The sequence below is a fragment of the Rhopilema esculentum genome, chromosome 2 (genome assembly GCF_057945365.1).
Source record: "Rhopilema esculentum isolate cy_ngs chromosome 2, ASM5794536v1, whole genome shotgun sequence".
Classification (NCBI taxonomy): Eukaryota; Metazoa; Cnidaria; class Scyphozoa; order Rhizostomeae; family Rhizostomatidae; genus Rhopilema; species Rhopilema esculentum.
Window position 1 is genome coordinate 2,923,327 of NC_142816.1, and position 23,447 is coordinate 2,946,773.

At 36.0% G+C, this 23,447-nt stretch overlaps 2 protein-coding genes across 2 annotated transcripts; one reads left to right on the forward strand and one right to left on the reverse strand.

Annotated features, from left to right (window-relative positions):
• The first annotated feature begins 1,448 nt into the window (after positions 1-1,448).
• Positions 1,449-13,141, forward strand: LOC135695337 (glutamine amidotransferase-like class 1 domain-containing protein 1). The gene is made up of 8 exons (XM_065214401.2): positions 1,449-1,573; positions 4,166-4,242; positions 4,640-4,745; positions 5,794-5,901; positions 6,929-7,026; positions 8,717-8,810; positions 10,832-10,943; positions 12,707-13,141. Exons 1-8 carry the CDS (start codon positions 1,486-1,488, stop codon positions 12,732-12,734), a joined length of 711 nt encoding a protein of 236 aa, XP_065070473.1. The 5' UTR covers positions 1,449-1,485; the 3' UTR covers positions 12,735-13,141.
• Positions 13,142-15,299: 2,158 nt separating this feature from the next.
• LOC135695336 (inositol-tetrakisphosphate 1-kinase) lies at positions 15,300-22,925 on the reverse strand. Its single transcript, XM_065214400.2, has 4 exons — positions 22,560-22,925; positions 19,682-19,774; positions 19,172-19,254; positions 15,300-18,646 (listed from the first exon to the last, which is right to left on the reverse strand). Exons 2-4 carry the CDS (start codon positions 19,770-19,772, stop codon positions 17,630-17,632), a joined length of 1,191 nt encoding a protein of 396 aa, XP_065070472.2. The 5' UTR covers positions 19,773-19,774; positions 22,560-22,925; the 3' UTR covers positions 15,300-17,629.
• Positions 22,926-23,447: the final 522 nt, after the last annotated feature.

Below are 23,447 nucleotides of genomic sequence, written 5' to 3' on the forward strand. Positions count from 1 at the left end.
TGGGTAAAACGACTAAAATAGTTAGCCTCAACAATAATGTGTAGAAGATTGTCGTCGCTAATAGGTTTTAGCCTGGGGTTTTTTGTATATTTCCCACCAGCAGTTGTAGAGGTGTGGAACAGATTCTATGGTGTATAGGCATTGTTTCCCTAAAAATAGCAATGCTTTATCGCAGGTCGCAGGAGTCAATTATTACATGCTGATTCCGTATAGTCAACCTCATACAAAAAGCTGTTTTTTAGTCGATAGTCGTAGAATGTAGGGATCGTATTGTTCTCTACTTGAAATACAGTAAAACCCCGCAAACAGCAAATAGGAAAATAAGAACCTACAGACTGATTTGTGGAAAATAATACCCAAAGATAAGAACCAAAAACAGACTGATTCTTTCCATGTTCTTATGAGATTGTACATCATATTAAATAAAATTCTCAAAATCAGAAAGTATAGTTTTCAAGTCATCATTGTGGTTTGATTAATTAATATTCAGAGCCATGTCATTTCATCTTCATTTTTTAATAAAGTGATTGAAATTGGTTTGTCACCAACAAAATACCATATCCTCTACAATTTGAAATTCAGTCAGGCCATTCTCAAATCTAGTTACTTTTATGTTGTGCATCATGGTTGTTAGTGTCCTTGCGATAAGAGCCACACCCTGAAAATATCATGAGTATCACATTTAAGAACCTAGTCAGTCTGTTCTTTAGAAAAGTAGTTTCTTGTTTGCGGGGTTTTACTGTATTGTTTCTTTCAATACCCCCGTCTTTCCATGTGGGGAAAATACCGCATATTTGCAAAACCATGGAGGCAATGACCAAGAAGTGAAATGTTTTGAAACTAGTTGCAAAGTGTGTAGTGATCCGTAAATATCTGTTTACGTTTTCAATCAGGAACGTCTGTCCTGTGGTCTGATCCACCTGAAGGCAGAGACAGATAATGGATATTTTGCACAGTTCTATAACTCAACTCCCTTATAACTTGAACCTTTTCCCAATCCAAACAAAAATCTTTTACTAAGGAAGGATTCATATGCATCTAGGCCAGTGCTTGATTTATCTAGCTTAGGAGGGTTTTCCTTTAAGAGTTTGACGTATTTAAAGTTCACTCTATATGTATACGATGCAAATTTGCTGCTCAAAATTCCGGGTCATTTCATAAATAGGTATAAATTGGGGGTTGGTTGTATCTAAATCTTGATGCAAACATGTTGCTTGAGTAATCTTGTAACCTGACCTCTAAGGAATTGTCTAGTTACTGCTCGACCTTGTCATTAATAAGCATGATTAATAGTCATAAATTGGTATGATTAATTATTTCAAGTAAAGGGTTAGGGTAAGAGTTAGGTTTAGGGCTAGGTTTAGGGTTAGGGTTAGGTTTAGGGTAACCTAATTACGTCATCAGGTCGAACAGTATGGAAACTAGACAGCTCCGACCTCTAAAGCTCAGTATAGTGGTTGCACCACTCCCCCAATCTTCCGTTGAATGCGTGGAAATGAGGCTATACACACAGGAAGAAACATGGCTACCAAGAAACCGAACTGCCTGATTGTGTGCAGCGGTGCTCAACAAGGTAAAGTCTTGGGTATTATTGTTACTTTCTGTAAGCATGTCATTGAGAAGGGGATTTTAGTAAGCTAACATTTGTCTTGTGCAAAATAGGCCTGGAATTTTCAGAAAGAAAGCTGTGAGACACAGAAAGAAAGCTGTGAGACACAGAAAGAAAGCTGTGAGACACAGAAAGAAAGCTGTGAAACACAGAAAGAAAGCTGTGAGACACAGAAAGAAAGCTGTGAGACACAGAAAGGTTTTTGTAGCGTGGGAGAAGCGTTTTTTCCCATTATTATTCAAAACTCATATCAAAACATTTGGTCGATATAACATCTGCAAAAGGTTTCAAGTTATAACAAGAGACACTTTTGTTTGGTGCAGTTATATTAGAGCCTCTGCAATTTTGCGGGATATGAATGCGATGCAAAGTCGAAATAGCACATTTCCTTCTTACATAATTTTGTTTACGTTAATCTTAGCTAAAATCTGTTAGCCTTGCATGCCTAATTCTAAAACTGGGCTGTACGCAGGGTTGTATGGTTAGGGGCTTAGATCCCTTGTTATTGCCAAAAAGTCAGTCTTTCCGACTTCATGCTTTTTGAGAATAATCTGCAGGCCTAACTTCTTTCCTAGTCTGCAGAAGGGGGTACGCGGTTGAACAATGTATCTTCACACTTGCACACATGCACCTATTTTTATTTGCTCCTGTACATGCAAGATCTTGTAAATAACTGTCATGCTCTGCAGAATAGATTCCTTTCCTGGGACTAGATTCCTAGCTAGGGTGCAAATACACTTAAACGCACATCTAAGCCAGTATGCAGAACATTGTGATGGCACACCCCTAGAAGCAGACGGCTTTGAAGGCACATGTAAAATGTTCTGCTCCACCTAGAAGGAAATGAATAAGCACATTAATTATTAAAAGCTATTGTTTTGCCAATATTTTTGTTTTAGTGGCAAATAGAAATGGATCGGAAATTAAGCAACCACTGACCAAAACTTAAATCTAGTTAAATCTTGTCTAGGCAATCTCCTAAAAATTAACAATAAGAAATGTGAACATTTTTAGTACAGAACTTGAAAATGGCCTTGAAAAAAGCAAACATTTTATAACATATTGGCTACAAGCTTGAGACACTTCTCAAAGCATAAAACATCAGAATAAGTCTAAAATTTTTGGTCGAAAAATCTAACACTGGATTTCTTACCAGTGCAAGCCTACTTTTACCGGTCAGTACATACGCTGGAATTCATTTTGCCCAAAATAACGCAAAGTCAACCTTGCCAAAACAAAAAATTTTTGAAACTGCTTTCAACCTTCTTGAAATTGTGGCATATAAGAGTTTAATGCATTCTAATATTGTTTGGCAATAAATCTTTGTAAAAGTAGTTTCCTTTTACTCAGCTAACTTTTCATTTTTTTTGTGCAGAACACTCATTATAATTTGTCTGGAGGAATTTTGAGCTGCATAACCTTGCTCAGTGTCAAGTTTTCTGCCATTTAGTGTCCTAAATGTAAATGATGTGAAGCACAACAGACAAATTTTCTCTAACTCAGTGTTTTTGCTTGTCCAACTCTCAGTTTTTGGCTACCGAAACACTCACCAGAAAACCATTTTCATTTCATACAGTTGTGTGGCTGCATCTAACTTGCCCAGCTTTTTTTTCTAATAAAAGTCCTTAAATATTTTGCAACTAATACTATCTCATTGGAGAATGTTTTGCTTTAGGCATTGTCTATTTTGCTACAAATAGAATCCTCTTTGCATAATTTAGGCATTTTTAACTCTGTTTTCTTTGCCCGTGGAAAGATTTCAATATTTTCCTGCCCAATATTTGCTATATAGTATTATAGCTATCTCACCCAATTCATGCATTCAAATGTTTGTTATTGTTGAAAAGTTGATAAAAAGTGCCACCATCTTGAATGCTATTTCCCTGTGATAGGAAATAAAAAATGTTCAAATTGTTTCCAAGATGGTGTTCATCAATTTTCATGATGCCTTCAAACTGCTTGACATATTTCTCTCCCTTAACCAGGCAGATAGCAGGGCCAAGTCTAAAATGTAGAACCAACCCCATGAGATATAATTATACGGAAATGGCTTAAATACAAACAGGCAAAGTTCCATTCAAATTTGGAAAAAAAAATTAAAAATGATTGCTGCCTTTCGTTGTGTTTTTCAACTTGTGAAACATCTGGTTGCCTTGCTAATGCAGCAGCCTGTCTGCATGTCTGATATGGATAATCTGCCCAACATTCTTCTTTTTGCTAGAAACTATAAGAATGGCAGACTGGATATCAAATTAGACCGTCTCATCTTGTTATATGAAATTATATTAGTTCCTTAACCATTGCTTAATTATTAAAGAGATTTTTTATTTCTTTTCACTTTTATTTCGCTCAAAATAATATCATGCTGAAAATTATTTAGTTAAATTGAAATGGTTTTTCAATTTTTATTTTGCTTTTCAAGTTTTGTGATATAAAAGGCTTCCTTTATTATGGTTTGATGATTTTAGAAAAAATTATTAAAATGTATTTTTACTCCTACACTGTAATAAAGATGTAATATTCTACTGAATGTTATGTCCAAACTTTATTTTGTAGGTGTTTCAGCTCAGTCATTTATTCACTCGTTTACACTCACCCATTCTGCTTTCAATGTTTTCATTGTTACACCAGAGGTATGTGATCAACAAAATTTAATTTAGCAACTTTGTCTTTTGCAACACATAAAAAGTGAAGCATTTGATGCACACATAGCTATATAACATGACTATAAAATGATTACCGAATTCCAAACAAGTTATGATAAATTTGCATTCTTTTTTGCAGCTAATAAGTGCAAGTTTTGTTTTTTCTTTCTTTTATAAATTGCCAAAGAAAACAGAATTCCAAATCACTTCCTTTTATATCCTTCTTTCTATAAGTGTACAAATGTAATTTGCTATTCCTAAAACTTTTTTTGCATCATTTTAATAAGATATTTTGTGATATAATTATTTTTCACTCAAAATATATTCATTATATATTCAATGCATAAATTTCTTAAAATCATGTTAATAGGAAAATCTCTTATAGGGAAAACAAATTGAGTTCAGCAAAATTGATGATAACAGTAGAAGATGGCTGAATGAGTTTCGAGCTAAACCATTCAGTGTGCCTGGAAAGTTAGAAGATGTGGAATGTAAGTTTAAAATTTCCAATGTTTTGTAACCATAGAAAGAGAAAAAAATGTTCTTCTTAATATTTCTAAATTTAACCCATTATTTGCACCTCATCTTTTATGGATTCCTATCTTCTCTGACAACTTTCACCCATGCCTTTCTATGCCGCCTATGTCCAGCAATTGTACCTTATCCCCCATTGCCTCTTTTACCCAGCTCTCTGCACCACCTTGCGTGTCCCTACCACTATAATCCTCTATCTAACAACCCAGCTATGGCCTATCTTGCTTCAAGTTTCAAGTTCAAGTTAAAACTGCCTGCTCAAAATGTCATAAAATTGTTTTATATTTGCGCAAACATTGCATACAGTACAAAAATTTCAGCTCTCTAGTATAAATGTGAACCCGCATTTTACAACCGAGCCTTGTCCATTCAGGTTTTGTCTTTGCTGGAAACCCCTATTTTCTGTAAAAGGGAGAATTGCCACTTGTGCGGTCTAGTTAGGCTGGAGATCATTGGGATATGAATAGTTTTCAATAGAGTTTCTACAAAGCAGTAGTGAAAGTTTAGCTAACAAGTTTTGGAAGAAGCTAAATTTGCCTTAATTTGCCTCTCAATCAAGTTTGTGTTTCTGTTTTCGCATGACTGACCTAAATAGTATTTTAGCAAGTTATGAGGAACGTTATTCTTTGTGCGAAGGTTTTGCTATTCTGTTTAGGTGATATTGTCCTGGGAAAGAAGCTAGGAACGAGCTTTTGGAAACAGTTCCCGTTGTTTACAGTTTGCTTAGAATTCAAAACAATTTGCAAAAGCGGTGCAAAATAGAATTTTTTTGATGGCAGTTTGATCTCGAGTAGATGGACTATTGCTGGACAATCCCAAAAAATAAATGACTTTTCTGTATCAATTCTATCTAAGGAGAGGATCGACTCTCAACCATAATTATCTAATTTCAAGCGTCAATTTGCCCTTTTTGACTAGATGCATTAACGGTTAGGTTCTTATAACAGTCATTTTTCTAAGCGAGGTTTGTGTACTCCTTTCATGTTCACATTTTTGCTTCTGCAGCGATCCGATATTCAGCACTTCTGATACCAAGTGGACTAGGATGCTGCTACGATTTAGCCAATCACAAAGATTTAGGAAAAATATTAACCGAATTTATTGAAGACAAAAGTGAGTTAAGCATGTTTTTTATTGTTAATCATGGTAAAGATCGTCAGTTATTTAGTTATTTACTTATTGATATAACTTTATTTTAGTGACCCTTTACTTCATTGCGATCTGTACCTATCAGAGTATGGTGTTTTGGATCTTGGTATCAAATTGCAGACTGACTAGCACCAGGAAGTATCCCCCTCCTCTTGTCCTCTAATGGCGCCCACTGGATATCGTTACAGATGTATTTGGGTATAGGAAGTTATTGTAGTTAACTGCCTTCATTCTAATATCTGATGGCAAATAGCTTCAGGAAGGTACATTGAAAGATATTTTTGAGCTTGTGAGGGATACGAAATTTCCAGCTGACAATAAACCAACTGTCATTTTGAACGTAAGCCGTACTTAGCCTTTAAGAACAGGACCTTAGTGCCTTCGACAGATACCAGGCCCGTCGGAACCGGGGGCGGTGAGGGGGTGGGGGGGGGCTGGAGCCCCCTCCCTAATAATTGTCAAACTGTAGTATGTTTCCTTCATAACAGTGTAATGAATGAGAAAGAAAACAGGGCAGCCCCCCCCCTAATATAAGTGCCGATGGTATTGGATACTAAGGTAACTTATTTCTCTCAAATGCCTCCAGATTGGCTAATTTTGATTGACGGATGGCTTAAGCCTCTTCGGAATAGAGAAGAACTCTCAGCATTAGTTTACGTGACATTATTCTCTGAAACTATTCTCAAATTTTCCAGCTATTTCAAAGAATTCCAAAGGTCGGAGGTGTGATACCCCCAACACCCGGTCCCCCGGCATAAACATACCTGAGCTACTTAAAAATATAGATGCCAAAAAGTTTCTATTTCCTCTCGCTATACATATGTTTTCCATTGTACACAAAATATAATTGAAGTTTACACTAGTAAAGTTTTAGAGTTCCCTTGTTTAAGAATGAAGTATTAATATTTTGTAGTTTAATAGAACAGCTATTTAATTGATCCTCGGTATATTTTGTTGCCAATAACTTTTTTGAAAACTGATTATTTTATAGAGCCGATTTGTGCTGTTGGCCATGGAACAAGTGGCTTATTTGCAGCAACTTCAAATTCAGGCCAGTATTGGAATTTCAAAGATTACTCTCTGACGGCGGTATGCAGGCAGTTTGAATTACAATATCTTGTTTTTATCAACTTTCTCGTAAATGGATAAGGGTTTGAGCTGCAGGTTTCCATTCGGTTTTTTATAGTCCTGATGGTTTTAGCACAGATGGCATTAAAACATAAAACAAACTCTGTTTCCGAGAGAAATGCTTTGGAAAAGTTATGTCCATTCTTCTAGTTTGATTATTTGATAGCCATGCTGAAATTCCTACTGATAAGTACGATGCTAAATGGGATATGCATGCGTTATTTAAAGATCGCCTACAAGAGACCGACCCTTGAATGACAACAAGTTTAGAAGACATGAAAAGCTACTGAAAAACCAACATTTTGAAGATTGAATGGAAATTATTCTTTTTTAATGCTTAGGGAACCTTTTCAAGTTCGATTGCCTAAATAAGACATATAAAATCATTGCCAAAAGTACTTGGAACACCCAGCAATTTGCATTGTTTTTCAATTCTTTGCCGAAGCCTCTATTTCCACACCCTCTCCCCCTAAACAATGTTGATAATTTAGAAAAATATCATGGAAGTCGCAGAAAAAGCGTTCTTCCTAATCCCCTACGTCCTTTTGTAGTTAACCAACATTATTCAAAAGAGGGAGGGGAATGACTGAATTTTTTCTTGAAAATTGACGTTGGTGTACCAAGTTTTTTGGCAAGCATCGTCCTTACTTTGGAAGTGTTGCAGCCACTCTTCTATTAATTCTTGGTAGAAAGCTAGACCTCAAACGTATATTTGAAAGCACTGGTGCTAGATATCTATAGAAATCGTAGACATTCAGGTCAATTGAATTCAACCGTATGGTATTGAAAGCAAAGGAATGATTTCTCAAATGCTGCAAAAACCTAAAGTATAGCTAAAATTCTTATTAACTACGTAAACATGACTTTTGATTTTTGAGTAGCCGCAAATTAAAAGGGCTCGGAATTTACCCTGAATGTTTAAACAATGCTAGGATGGTTGTACACGCTCTTCCCTCCAATCAAAATGAATGCATACCCTCTTTTATTTATAGGTATATAAACAAAAGATTCTTTTAGCTGCTTAATTTCTTTCAGACCCCCTGCCTCCCCCTGCCTCCTCCTTTCTTCTCCCTATCCCTCCCCCTCCCTATTCCTCCCCTCCCTATACCTCCCTATCCCTCCCCCTCCCTATCCCTCCCCCTCCCTATCCCTCCCTATCCCTCCCTATCCCTCCCCCTCCCTCCCCACCCCACAATGTAGTTTACCTGAATAAACGGGTCATATTTTCCCTGGTAGTCGTAGAATAATGTGTTCTAACAACATTGTAAGGAGAGAGGGAGAAAATTTGTACATGTACTGTAAGTGCTCCAAAAAAGTTTAGAATTAAGGTGAATTTTTGCTAAAATGCAATGCAGCATGTCAAATTTCTGCAGTAACTGTTTTATTTTAGTAGCCTTTCTCCTGATAATATCGCTCCTTTCCCCGACAAATCCCCCGAATTGTTTCAAATCTTGGCTGCTTTGTAGGTATTATTGCACCCTTTTAATACAGATTCTTAGAAACCTTTCACTTATTTCACTTATATCAACAAACATACATGCCTTTTTGCCCGGTTTCATTAAAGAGCCCCGCTTTCACTAGATCTTGCACCTTATGTTTGAATTTTGTACCACTTTCACGAGGCTGATTTCAGGTTTGTTTTCATTTGCAGCCATCATTGTTCGAGGTTTGTCAGTTACCAGAATTTGCCCATTTGCCCGTAATTGCCGAAGACCTTATCAAAGAGCGCGGGGCTACATACAGCAGTACGTATAACGATCCAACCTTTTTTTTCTTTGTTGATCACTTCGTTAATATTTTCGTTAAAGGCAGCTTGTCCATATAGATCGCAGCTGCATGAACGGTTGTTGAAACTGCTGATAAAATGATGTCATGAATTCAGCTGTTCTGTGATTTTATTGGTTTAAACAAAGCTACTTTTGCATTGGTTGGTTAAGACTGGACTAATGTATGTTAATTATTCATGTTGTCCCCTAAAGGCATGCTACTTTTATTAAATACTATTGAAAGGGCGGGAAAATCAGAGACTTTGTGGGGTTATCCCTATATTTCTGTGGTTGTTTGGTTTATACCAAGCTTCATGTATCTTGGTCAGTCTCATTCAAGCTACAATCTTTTTGAAGCATGATGCTTTTATGGGCAAACAACCAAGAGAAGAGAGAAAATAAGTGATCTAAGCCTTCAGATAGCTGGCACCGATTGAGCTATTGTCGGTTGTAAGGAAGTGTTCGTTGTCTATAGGTTGGTAACTAGAGCAAGCTTTGCCTACAGGAATAAATCTTTGTAAGAATAACTTTCGTAAGATTATCCTTTGTGTATTTTCTGGTGGTTTCAATTATACAGAAGTGTCCGTCGTTTGATGTTTCACTATATTCAATGATTGACCATAACCCTACATTTTTTATAATAAAATTCACAGCATTGAAGTTAGACTGTGGTGTTCCCCAAGAATCTATCATAGGCGCTATTCTTTTGAGCGATATCCTTATACATGCTGATCACAGTTATATCGGGATAATTTCTGGAATTGATTTCTTTGCTTTTGTGAATTTTCCTTATCCATTACTCGACATATTTATTCACTTTTCACGCTATTAATTACTGCTAACGAATTTATCTTCTTGGTTGGCTATCAGAGCCATGTGGTCAAAGTCCTAAATTCTAAAATTACATTTTCATGATTTGAAATCTCTAATTGGCCGCTCTAATTTCTTTTGATTGGCCTGTCTTTCTATGGTTTTTCACAATCATTCACAAGATCTTGTGTGATGAAGAAAAAGTCCGTACCCGAAGTGTAGGAAGTGTTGTTTTTTAGTTTCAGCGTTTATAGTACCAGTTGGCGGGAGACTTAAATGCAAGAAATAAAAGAAATGTGCATATAATTTCAAGGTCTTGATAACACTTTTAAGTCTAAGGCTGAAAGAAGCAGTTTTTCGTTAACAATTCGAATTGATTTTGAATTCTGAAGAAATATGTGCAATTTTTGCAATATCAAGTAAACCAGCTTTCCATTAATAATTCAAAAAGGCCAAGTTTTTATCATAAGCTGCCCACTCTTACGTTCAAAAAGCTTCCACACAGTAACCAAATATGTGATTGTTGTGCTAATCATTTTAGTTTGGATTGGATACAGCCATAGAAATCAGCCGTGTATTGTTGTCTGGAATACATTATCTAGCGCTTTGACTCCAAAATGATTTATATTGACTCATCTTTACGCTGCCTATCTACAAAGCTCTTTTTATATATGAAATATTCCTCGGCTAGACTGCAGTTTAGCGACCCACTTTTTTGTTTCCTGGTCCAAAGTTGAATTGAATCGCTACTACCTAGCAACGATGACGCGAGCAACAGTGAGAATGAAGATTTGCAGAAACCATGACATTTGTTTATAACTGGATATGGAGTAAAATGAAACAATCTATGATGAATTAACGGGGGTTTGGGGGCGGTAGCCCCCAAGGCAGCTAAAAAAATCAAAGAGCGAAGTCATCCAAACTGATTTTGAAACTGATGTATAGCTGCAATTGTGCGAGAGTGAATCCTTAACTGGCTGAACTTCTGAGATCCGAACTTTCGATTGTTTCAGAAACCTTGGTAGATCGAAAGGTTTGTAATTCAATTCAACTTCCGACCAGGGAACAAAAAAGTGGGTCGCTAAAGTTCAGTCGTCCGTCCCTGCTTTCATTCTTAGAAAATGAATTGCATGTTTCGTAGTTTCAACCATGGCCACATATCCTTATGTCAACCTCATTTTATCTTTTAGGCAGCCAAAATGACTGTGTTCACGTGGTCATTGACCGTCATGTGATCACTGGACAGAATGATAACTCAACGTTATCTGCAGTACAAAATCTTATACTTCTTTGTAATGCAAGGTACACAATTTTATTTGCACTTTCTACCGAAATCACAAAAAACACAATATTTGAATAGATCAATTCCTTGATCATCATCATTCGTCATCACCAATCGTCGTCATCATCAATCATCATCTTTAATCAATAAATCAACCAAACATTCGATCGATTGACCCATTCAGGTGTTATAAGTCTTAGTTGTTATGGTTGCAGACTACAGATCAAAGGATACCGTAAATCCTCGAATTGGCCTCCTGGGGGCTTATTTATTTTTTAAAATTTTTGGACGGGGGCTTATACGGGGGGCTTATACGAGGGGGGGCTTATAAAATTATTCTCGACAATAAGAAGACATTATTAAAAGACCTTGTCAATTTTAGTAGGAATTTCTTTATTAGCATTTAATTAATTGCTACCAAAAGTACGAATTTATCGTGGTAATTCAATAAAACGTCATAGGCAAGCTCAGATGGCAAAAACCATCAAATTGAGGGGTCCAATTCGAGAATATACGGTAGAAGTGGGGGCTTGTTGGAAATTTGTAGTTCTAGGGTGGGGGCTTATTCGAGGGGGGGGGGGCTTTTTCGAGAAGGGCCAATTCGAGGATTTACGGTATGTGGCTCGAATCCCTGACATGATCAGACTTTCGCATTAAGTAAGAGAAGTCGCTAGCGCTCTTAAAATTCAGGTGTATGAATCATGAGATGTGGTCACATCGAGGTGAAGGACCAGGACATTGCTCAATTAGCTTGGCTTATTGTATCCTAGAACCTAAATTCAAAAGTTAAGTAGTAGCAAGTACAATATAGTGGAATCCCGATATAACGAACTCGGAAGGGAACCAGAAAATAGTTCGTTCTATCGGGAGTTCGCCAACCGAACCGAGAGAAAACGTTTGTTAAGTCTTTTGCAGTACACGGCTAAAAAGCCTTAGGTGGTCATCTCCAACTTCTGTGCACATTTAACTCCAGAAAACCAATCTTAGTTGAAATAAGACTACTAGTTAGTTATAAATAATTAAATTCTTACTGTTCATCTTATCATTTGGGACCAAGAGATTGCAAAGCTGGTATCACTTCACTTTTTGTTGGCGGCTGAATGACGTCTTCGATTACTTCACATTCTATTTGTTATCTTCTGCTTCTCCATCTGGATCTCTCAATAAAATTTTGTCGTTGCTCATTGCCAATGTCTCATATGTAAGAAGATATTTGTTGTTAGTTTCAATTTACTCATTCGTAGTAATTCCTGACGCAATCAAACTTTTATCTCGTGGTCTGAGCCTTATCAGCCAGGGCTTGAAATGTATCATCAGCATGTTTTGCCAATGAAAATAATGATTTCCCCCAAGAGAAAGTGATAAATTAACATCAAAAATAAACAAATAAAGATAACAGACGAAACAATTATGAAAAGTTCATTATATCGAGGATAATTATGATGAAGGGACCCAAAATTTGGTTCGTATTATCGAGACTTCTTTATATCAGGGGTTCGTTATACCGAGAGAATTTGCAAGGAGTTTCTTTGTTAGGCAGAATCCAAGAGACCAGACATTTAGTTCGTTATACCGGGAAGTTCGTTATATCCGGGGTTCGTTATATAGGGATTACCCTGTATAAATTAATCAACCATCAACCACTCGATCATTAAATTCAAAATATCCTAGCAGTAAAGCTCGTATTTGTACCCGCATGTAACAAAAATTTTTCATATAAAACCACGGCAAAGTGTAGTATTTTTTATCTCCGTTTTGTTGTTTTACGTGTATTTTGTTTTAGACAAGGAAGACAGAAAGCAAGTAACTGAGAATCGACCTTCGTTATTATTGCAAAACTGCAATAACATTGGTTCTTCGAGGAGGCAAAAGAAATGAAGATTACTGTTAATTATCCTACGGTACGTCTTCTTGTGAAATATAAACTGAAATTATGTGGATAAATCACTTGAAGCAGTGTAGTATTATTTCAACCTATTAAAATATATGTACTTTAGCGTCGTTGGAGATGTTCTCAGTTCCCTGTGCTGATCAAATTCATAGAATGAAAGACCTTATTATTGTCCAGACAAGAAGATTATTGTCTAGAAGCTTAAATTTTGTTGTGATTAAAGAATGTAATGTATATAGTTTTCATCTTAAATGTTTTTGAGCAGGCTTAGAAGCTATACTTTGCCCAAAAAGTTATTTGCAATTTTTTATCTTTGTCGATGTATAATTGCCTTAATGACTTAAGATTGTTATAGTCTACGTAAACGTTGATGATGTCTTTTGGCAGACGACAACAAGTCTTGAATCATACATCGCCCCGTCTGTGTAAATCATCGCCTGTCTTGGGGCTATCTTGGGGCTCAGTTCACATGCTTTTTGACCCAAAAAGAGGGTTGCCGCACTCATTAGAAATCTTTTCCTGGTTTGTTTTCACGACAGGATTGTTTATTCTTTTGGTTCCATTGGCACATGTTCAAATTGCCCATTTTTTACTAATTGAAAAAAGGATAAGCCATGCTTTAACAATATTTTTTGGATTTCGATACACGCCCGAGAAGTCGTCTATACGTCATCTGCCCACGTTCTGTTGTATGATTGGTGTGGTGTTGTACCAAAAGATTACTTTAATGTACTCTAAAGCTTTCTCTCCTTGGGGCTATTTGACGGTAACAGGTAACAGTAACTTAGGAAAGAAAAGAATGTCAAGAATCCACTTTAACGCCATTCCTCTTTAATGCTAAGATTTTGATCATTATGAGTATTGGATGTCTTGCATCAAAAATTTTGAAGAAAAATATTAGAAATTATATTCGACTAAGAAAGGAAATCTTAAGATTAGCTTGTGAGACCGGTGTGACGGGACGCGATTCTTTCCGAAGCTGGAAAGACACTTCCACTCGATTTTGATTTTCCTCAGTGTCTGTTTCGTCACTTTTTAAACCGCCAATGACTAGGGCCTAACACATGGAACAATAAGTCATAAGCAATATTGGAATTAAGGTCTTCTAATTCTGCGATTATGTTGAGAACTCTACTAAAACTCTACATACATTCGATGTTATGATGGCGATCGAAAGCAATTGGTCACTCGCGAAAGCGCTCATCAATTTGGCAAATTCTGCCGTGAATGCCACAAGACACATGTTTACTTCTCAGGCATAATTATACGAACACGTCAAGCCCCTGTATGCACCTGCTGTCCTAGACAGACAGTGTTGATGTTTTGAAGAGCCCCCTCTCCCCTAGTTCGATGTTATTTTTATAGAAGAGGGGCAATAGATGTTGGGCATGTGTATTTGGGCGTTTATCTCAGCTGTGTTCAAGGTTGTAGGGAAAAGATCTTATCTTAAACGTCCATGCTCTTTCAATATGATTTTCATATTGAACCGTCCTTTTCTATACAGTACACTGAAGCGCACCTAGCTCTGTCTACACACGGCATCGAGCACTTCATGACAGACTGGTAAGCTGTAATTTTCTTGATTTTCACATTGAGGTAGAACTAAGAGGTTGAGACTTATGCTCATGAAGTCTGAAAATCGCATGTGTTAGTACAACTTATAATAATAATACGGATTATAATTATAAGTTGTTTCCAAATCTGCTTGCCTGGGGAAAAAACAGTATTTTTGTTGACCAATTCAAACCACGCCCGATCGAGTTGAAAACCAGCTGTTTACGAGGCTATTTACGAGTTTTTTATGAAATTTACTAGTTGTCATTTAAGCATGTTTAGGCAGAAGACTGGGTAAATTGTGTCTAGCCGCTCCGAACCGACGCCTCTTTAGCAATCAAACAACCAAACTGCTTCTTTATTTGGCTTCATCCTTCTCTCCTAACATCCTTGGCCAACGAAACCAACTTCAAATAAGTTTATTTGTCATGCTGGTGGCTGACCTGGCTGTGGCAAATAAATTTCACTGGGAGAGATTAGAGGATAGGGAATTTGACGAAAATATGGACGTGGCATGTCTTCTGTAGGTGTGGCCTTAGAATTAGATTCCTAGTAAAGGAGCGGAGACTACATCATTATCTTGTTCCGAAGGGTTGCGCCTTCTTAACACCCCTTACGGCGACATCCGTGATCGCAAATTTGCAAGTATGGTCAACACTGGCGATTAAACACTCGGAAGATAAAAATGAAACAAATACGGGGATGTATTCTTTCAGAGGCATAAGTTCACTGTTCAGATGAGGGGGGGGGGGGGGCAAAACAAAAAAAGCAAATTTGACGACAAATGTCAAAATTCACCTACAAAAGCGCTAAAAACTGTGTTTCAACGGATAGTTGAGCAAAAGCTAGAGAACAGTGCCTCTCCACGGCCCCTCAATTTCCGCCTCTGCATTGCCACGTGTTAAGAATGTGTACGAGAAAAACAAAGCTATAAGCTTTTACGGTATTTTCAATTATTTGGTGAAAAGCTTCTCATGTTAAATGTTTGCATTAGTGTAACATGAAGGCGCACATTAACCTCAAACTAGTAACATGCTTTGCGTAACTCAAAAAACCCCTAGTTAATGTTAAATATAACCTTTAATCATCATACAGGGTGATTTCTTTGGCCATTTAGCGTTGGTGTAAAAGCTAGAATGATGACTTTGTTCACAAACTTAGTAAAATCTATTAACAAAGGAAAGTTTTACAGGAAATTACTTCATACGAAAAGAAATTTTATACACTTTAACCGTAGGGTAAAGACCGGTGAACGAAGCCTAGCTTTGAAATGATAACTTTATATGAAAATAAATTTTAGACACATTAACCGTAGGGTAAAGGCCGGGGAACGAAGCCTAGCTTTGAAATGATAACTTCATATGAAAATAAATTTTAGACACTTTAACCGTAGGGTAAAGGCCGGGGAACGAAGCCTAGCTTTGAAATGATAACTTCATATGAAAAGAAATTTTATACACTTTAACCGTAGGGTAAAGACCGGGGAACGAAGCCTAGCTTTGAAATGATAACTTCATATGAAAATAAATTTTAGACACTTTAACCGTAGGGTAAAGGCCGGTGAACGAAGCCTAGCTTTGAAATGATAACTTTATATGAAAATAAATTTTAGACACATTAACCGTAGGGTAAAGGCCGGGGAACGAAGCCTAGCTTTGAAATGATAACTTCATATGAAAATAAATTTTAGACACTTTAACCGTAGGGTAAAGGCCGGGGAACGAAGCCTAGCTTTGAAATGATAACTTCATATGAAAAGAAATTTTATACACTTTAACCGTAGGGTAAAGACCGGGGAACGAAGCCTAGCTTTGAAATGATAACTTCATATGAAAATAAATTTTAGACACTTTAACCGTAGGGTAAAGGCCGGGGAACGAAGCCTAGCTTTGAAATGATAACTTCATATGAAAATAAATTTTAGACACTTTAACCGTAGGGTAAAGGCCGGGGAACGAAGCCTAGCTTTGAAATGATAACTTCATACGAAAAGAAATTTTATACACTTTAACCGTAGGGTAAAGACCGGGGAACGAAGCCTAGCTTTGAAATGATAACTTCATATGAAAATAAATTTTAGACACTTTAACCGTAGGGTAAAGGCCGGGGAACGAATCCTAGCTTTGAAATGATAAATTTATATGAAAATAAATTTTAGACACTTTAACCGTAGGGTAAAGACTGGGGAACGAAGCCTAGCTTTGAAATGATAACTTCATATGAAAATAAATTTTAGACACTTTAACCGTAGGGTCAAGGCCGGGGAACGAAGCCTAGCTTTGAAATGATAATTTTCTAGGACCAGAAGAGATATTTTATGAGATATTTCAAGGGAGGAAAGTTATTAGAAAGGGTATTTTTAAAAAGATTCGACGATAACAATGCTGGTGTTTATATACAAGAATTATCTGCGAATTAATCCATAAGAGTTAGTTTAAATGTTAAGCCCATACCATTTAAATCTCATCGATCTCGTCTTATAACCAACCTTTAAAAAAATTACTAAGTTAAATCTAAGCGAAGAATGGAAAGTGCCGTAAAAACCTAAAAATAAGATCGGCAAATAGGCCTTCACAGTTCAAGGGTAGATAGACACGTTAGGACTAAATGGTAGAAATAATTTTGGTTGGGTACCTTGTCTTCTATGTAGGCAGACCACCACTAGAGGTGTATTCCCTACGCGCGCGTTGAGATCGCGCGTTACGAGCGCACGTTCTTTGGTTGATTGCAGAGAACGAATTCCACCCGTCTTGTTAGAAGAGTTTTAGCCTATTCTTGGTGCTTTCGACGCGCTCGTTTATGCTAGTAAAGCGAAAAACCTCAAGTCGCGATCGGCCTATAAGGCCTGCTTGGACAAGGGGAGGTGTCCTAGCATGAGCTATTGTCCAGTGTTTTGTCTGGCTCATCTTTAATTAGCCTTTTTAACTGGTGGCTCTGTGTTTGTAAACAAATAGCAGATTTTGTCTTCGTATGCTCAGTGGTGATTCACTTTTTGATCAAAAAATTAGAAAAATATGCCTAAAAATTGGCAGTTCACAAGAGTTTTATTCATAATCTTTCACAAAACAACTAATTCTTCAGTGTCTCACAGTTTTTTTGCAACAAATCATTCGAATATGAAAAAATAAAACAATATTTTCTACAATATGTGTGAAAGAAACTTCTTAAGCTCTCGTTTAGGACTAAACTGATTTAATAGCATCACAGTAAAATTTAAATAAAACAAGTTACAATCTACAGTGGTTGAACTTTAATTAAATTTTATGATGTCCTTGCAGTTGATTTCAATCGCTTCCTTATATTAATAAATACTTCAAGAAGATCAACTGGAAAATGAGACATAACACAATGAAAACTAGGCGAATAATTAAGATCTATGATGCCATAATTTTGTGTCCTCTCGTCAATGATGATATCAATCCCTAACATGTTGAAATCAAGCACCATTCTTAGCTTCTGGATGAGAAATGAGATCACACGACCGTCCAGCAGTTCCTTGTTGTCACTCGTCGCAAAGTTGATTGCGCTTGGGTCCTTCTCATGCAGTTTTGGAAAATACTCACCTTTTGTGATGTTGGTGCTGTCAAAAAACAGTGTTTCTTTATCTGAGGCATGAAGATTCCGTACTGAAGGCTTTTCACATGTGTAGAACTTATCTCCAATAACATAGACTTTGAACATCTTTCCACCATGATTCAAGAACTCTTGAACTACACAAGGAAGTGATAAATCTTTCAGATTTTCCTCTGAAAACACAATCCTCATGTCATGGCTTTCTGATAGCCCTGCTTTCCCAATCAGCTTCTTGGCAATTATTGGATACTTGATTCCTGCATTCCTAATCATTTCCTTCATTGCAGTGATGTTTTCATTCTTCAGAAACAAATATTTTGGCAAGAAAACACTTCGATTTCCAAGTGTAAATTCACACTGTTTAGCTAGCTCTAATGTCAAGCTCCTGTTTGCAAGCTTGATGCCATTTTCGATGGGGTCTATAAGGGTAACATGGTTATTTGCACTGTGGTATCCCAGGAGTTTATTCAGATAGGATCTTCCTTTGCCAGCATCTTTATCAAACCACTTCAGTATTTTGTGAAAAATTATATCAAATGGCCCTTGTTCTTCGATAGACCTCTCCATATCTATATCTTTTATTGAAACATCAATTGTTTCCCCGATTAATCCTGTAATCTTTAATCTTCTTTTTTCCCATTCTGGTAAACAAATCCCCACTCTTACTTTTGGTGACAAATCATCTTTTAGTTCTACACTCAATGCCTAAAAAAGAATAACAAGATATTTATTACACACCAAAATACAATAAGGGTCTTTCATTAGCAAAAAATTAATCATTATACAAAGTGCTTGGTGTCTGAATAAAAATGCTAAAAATGTCAAAGACTTTACTTCTACCTTCAAGTCTTTAAATTTTCATAGTCCATAACTTACACAGTTAACCTTTCTGAAGTTTATTTTGTATCTTTTACTTCAATGACCACCACGGCAGTATTAAATAAATAAAAGGAGAGGCAAAACAAGATGGGTGAATAGACATTTTTCTAAATAGTACTTATCCAAACTTACAGATTTCTACATCTTCCAGTTTTGGGATATCCCAGAATTAGGAAAACAAACAGCTCACCCTTTGCCTGGTCAGAAGGGAGGTTGGAAAACCAGCTATTGTGAACCACATTATGGATAGAATTATACCAACCTTTTATACACTTTTTTGGAAGCATTGTCAATACTGGCAAGACAATGTCTCTAATTGATGTTACATACATAATTGACAGCAAAACTTACTTTTGCTGATGTCTTGTTTGTATCATTAACCAAACCATGGTATTCTATCATATCAGGTATCATACACCCAACAGTTGTTAACCCTACAACAGATATAAAGCAGGAAGTTAAAAATATAATCTACATCAGTAAGAGATAGCTAAATAATAACCAAATTTGCATGAACCAGCAGATTATTTTTCTATGGAAAACAAGGGCAGGCAATTTATTAGACAGATCTTGACATAAAAAACTAAACTACCTGGCAACTGAAAAAGCCATTATCAATCTGTATTATAGTTTTGTTAAATGAATGGCTTTAAACATGTTTAAGTACTGAAAAAGCTTGAATAATCCAATTTCAGGACTAGGGTGTTAATTTTAATACCTCAATGTTATTTCCAGACTAGATTTGGACTGAACCCACATTCATTTGGGTAGAAATATGCATAATGGTCTAACTCTTTGATATGGATGAATTTGATAATATAAATGAGGTTGCATATTCTATTCTGCAAATTTTATTCTTACCTGAAAACAAGCAAACAACTATGAGGTAGACAACAGCAACTGAATCCTTGGCAGAATCTTTACTTGTCATGTTTGCAAATATCCCATCCATACCTAAAATTTATGATTAGTGTCTATGTAATTCAGGCCATTTACTCCAAATAAATCAATACTCAGACAGCATATTTGGATGGAAGCTATTAACTGTGGTAAGGAAAGCCATCAATAATTTATCAAATTATTTTCATACATATAGTTTTAAGGCCATGAAATTTTCCAGTAAAACAGGTCTTTAAATGGATTTTTCAAAAGCCAGACATCAATTTTTCATAAAATCTTAATTCTTTGCCTTCAAATGATTGTTACCTGTTAAAATCAACCTAACCTGACCTAACCGAGGGATGATTCGCTCTTGCAAATAGCGTACAAGATTTTCCCTAAAACAAAAGGATTTCTAGGGATTTTCAGATAAAACAATTGGACTTTCACAAAAGTTTTACAAGATTTCTTAGAGTGATTTGCCCCTTGAACCTAACCATACCTGTTTGATGACCGAAAATAAACCAGAATTTGCATATTTTTTTTGATAATTTTCTTTCATCTTTTAAACTATATTTTTTTATTAGCAGCTTTATACTATTTTGATTACATAAAATCATGAACAGTCACCAGATAAGTTTATGGGGGAAGAGCATGTGCTCATCTGGCAATGTCTTGGCCAATTTGTAACACATTTAACAGATTTAAGAGAATTTAATTGTGCTCTTTTAGGTTTTGGGATCCAAGTTCAAAAACTCTACAAATATATTTTTGTGATGTCATCATTCAAGTAGTCACAACAAGAGGAAGGAAACTGCTAGATAATCATAGCTTCTTAGTGTCAAGATGCTTAGTAGATACAAATACTTAAAATCAATTTATTCTCTCAACCATTGGCCAATAAAAACATTGGGGTTGGTATCATCCAATGACATCCCTGATTGACTACAATCCTTGTTTTATCAATCACATTAAACAAGCATAAATTTTAGTCAAATGAAAAATTAAATTGACTGCAATAAAAATCAGACTGCTATTTAAATCCAAACTGTTTGGGTCTGTATCTTATTTGAGCATGAGTAAATGGTAATTTTTGCTTAAAAGAAACTAGATTGAAATACCGCATGCACATAGAAATTCATTTTTAAAATGTTAAAATTATTCAGAATATGAATTAAAATGTTGTGCTGGGCTTTACTTGAAACTGAGGGGAGCTTTCTATGGTTTATCAGACAAATTTACATCATCAACTAGACGTAATATATATTGTACTTAAAGATTTTTTTAAATGTTGATAACCAACATCAAAACAGCATTTAGAACAGACTGTTTTTTAATGTTAAATATTTTCTGTGTGGCACCAGAACATAGATTTACAGGCACAGTCAATGAGCTTCAATGGTAGCTCCATATTGACTGGTTTTCATCAAAGTGCAAAAAATCAATTTAGCTTAAAGATCAATAACTTTGCTACAACAAACAAATAACAATTGATTACATCATTGATATTCTTGAGTAAAAACACCATATAAATTATAAAGACAACATAAAAACTATAAAAGGGTTTTTGAGAAACAGTAATTAATTTTTTTTATTTTCCTTGAATTCACTAATAATTCTGAAAGCATTTTCTTATATTAAAGCTCATTTGTCAGCCACTAGCAAAGCTTATAGGGATAGAGAATGGCGGCAAAATCTTTAATGTGTGAAAAACCAAGTGATAATTCACTCTTTTAAAATATATCTGTATTAAAGTTTCACCAAAAACAAAAAGATTTTTAGGGATTCAGCAACATTTGAGAGGTTTGCTGTTGAAAGTATGAGCAATAGAGCTCTAAATTAGGTAGGGAAAGGTGTAAGTATTTTAGGAAAGTGGACCATGGTTACGGAATTTTTAGGAAAAGCACCCTTTTCCTTAACATACTGTTCATTTTCATAATGTCTTGCATCACATATGTGCCCATCTTTGTCACTGCCTTCTTCTAACTTTTCTGTCCCTAGGTCACAATAGTAAAGCTGCATTTTTATTTTTTTAATAGATACTAGAGCATGACTTCTAACTAACTTCTAGCAGCAAATTAGCAGTTTTTCTTCACATGCCCTAAATCATAACAAGCTTTTCAGACTTTATTATGACTTGTGGTTTTTGTGAATTACTGATGCCAAGCCCAAGATGTTGCCATTCACAACGCAGGTCTTTCACGGGGGGCACTCGATTTATTGCTAAGTAACGTAGAATCCCTGCTGAATTTTAGATCATAATATCTGAGAATATGCAATTAAGCTTTGTTTGGAACAAATTATATATTATATATAAATTGTGAGAAAACCCGCTGAAGGCATTACTTACTGGCCTCGTGAGACAAGCAAAAATGGAGCTTTGTGTTTTACTCTCGAATTCTAATTTAGCCTTCGACAGCTCAGAAAGACTTTGAATTTCATAAAATTCCGTTTCAATTTAATAAAAACCAGTTTCACAGATTCCCCCAGTTATTGTAACAACTTTCAGTCCAAGAAAAGCAAAGTTTGACATCAAAATCACCTCGTAACGCCATCTGTCAACTATCGCAGAAAATCATAATTTAGCCGTAGGCTCCTTTCAACTCAAGATACAAATGACTTCATAGAGACAAATAATATATAAGCTAAGCTTGAATTGTTTATGTTAGAGTAGAGTTTTATCAAAACAGGTTTTGCAAGTAGGCGCGAGACTTAATAACCAGCTTTAGGATGCTTGACAGGTCAACATTTGCCGAAAAATTTTGAAAACTTTGGCAATAATTCCAAAAATGCCTGTAAGTTTTTAAGCCAAAAACTTACGACTAAAATTTATATTGTTTTTTAACTAAACTGTACATACCAAGTTTTCTTGATTTGCTTCCCTTGACTTCCTAGTGTCACCATGTATTTATCGGCCTACCTATTCACGCCTCTAAAGTTGACTTTTTACCAGGGCTTTGCGAAGTTTTGACAATAAGCGAAAGCTTATTGGCTTCGATTTCATCCTGTAAAGCTACATTTGAGTATAAATCTTCATTTCTCGCATATTACTGTAGCTTTCTTTGGCAGAAAGTCTGAAGCTAATGAGATTCACAGCGTGCCGACGAATGTTGTCTTGTGGTGTCAGTTTGTGACGAAAAACATGTGAATCGCGTTAATCATTAATCAAACAACATCGCATCACTAGAATCATGATCATCTCAATGTTTCGGTCTGTGGTTTCGGCATGGAAACAAGGGGACCCCAGCACAGGCCCTGATTGCAAGATGGGATTTAGACAAAAAATGCCACACGGGTGACTAAATAAGGCCAAAATGCGCATAAAATGGCCATATCAAAAAAATTCCTAAAAATACACTGCGCATGCGTAAATTTCTACGCAATTTTTCAAGCTCAAACTAGAAACTGATAAACTCTCTTCTTCAAAAAATTTACTTTGCTAATCGCTAGGTTAGCTGACAATACTTGGCGTTTCGGTATACACTTTCCTCTTCCCATTTATAATTTCTTTGCAACTCATTTTGTTTACCATAAAAGAAATGTCCTCGAAACTTCTGCTGAAAAAGGCCAGATTTAAGGAGTAGGCCAAAAACGTTTGCCAGGCAATTTTACTCTGAAAAAGACCAATATGACAACCCTGGCACATACCCCGGGTTGATTTGTTTTAAATCTAGGCATCGCGGGAAAAAGAAGCTAATGAGTGACTAATGAAACTGAGAACTGAAGCTGAAGATTTCGGCCTGATCGA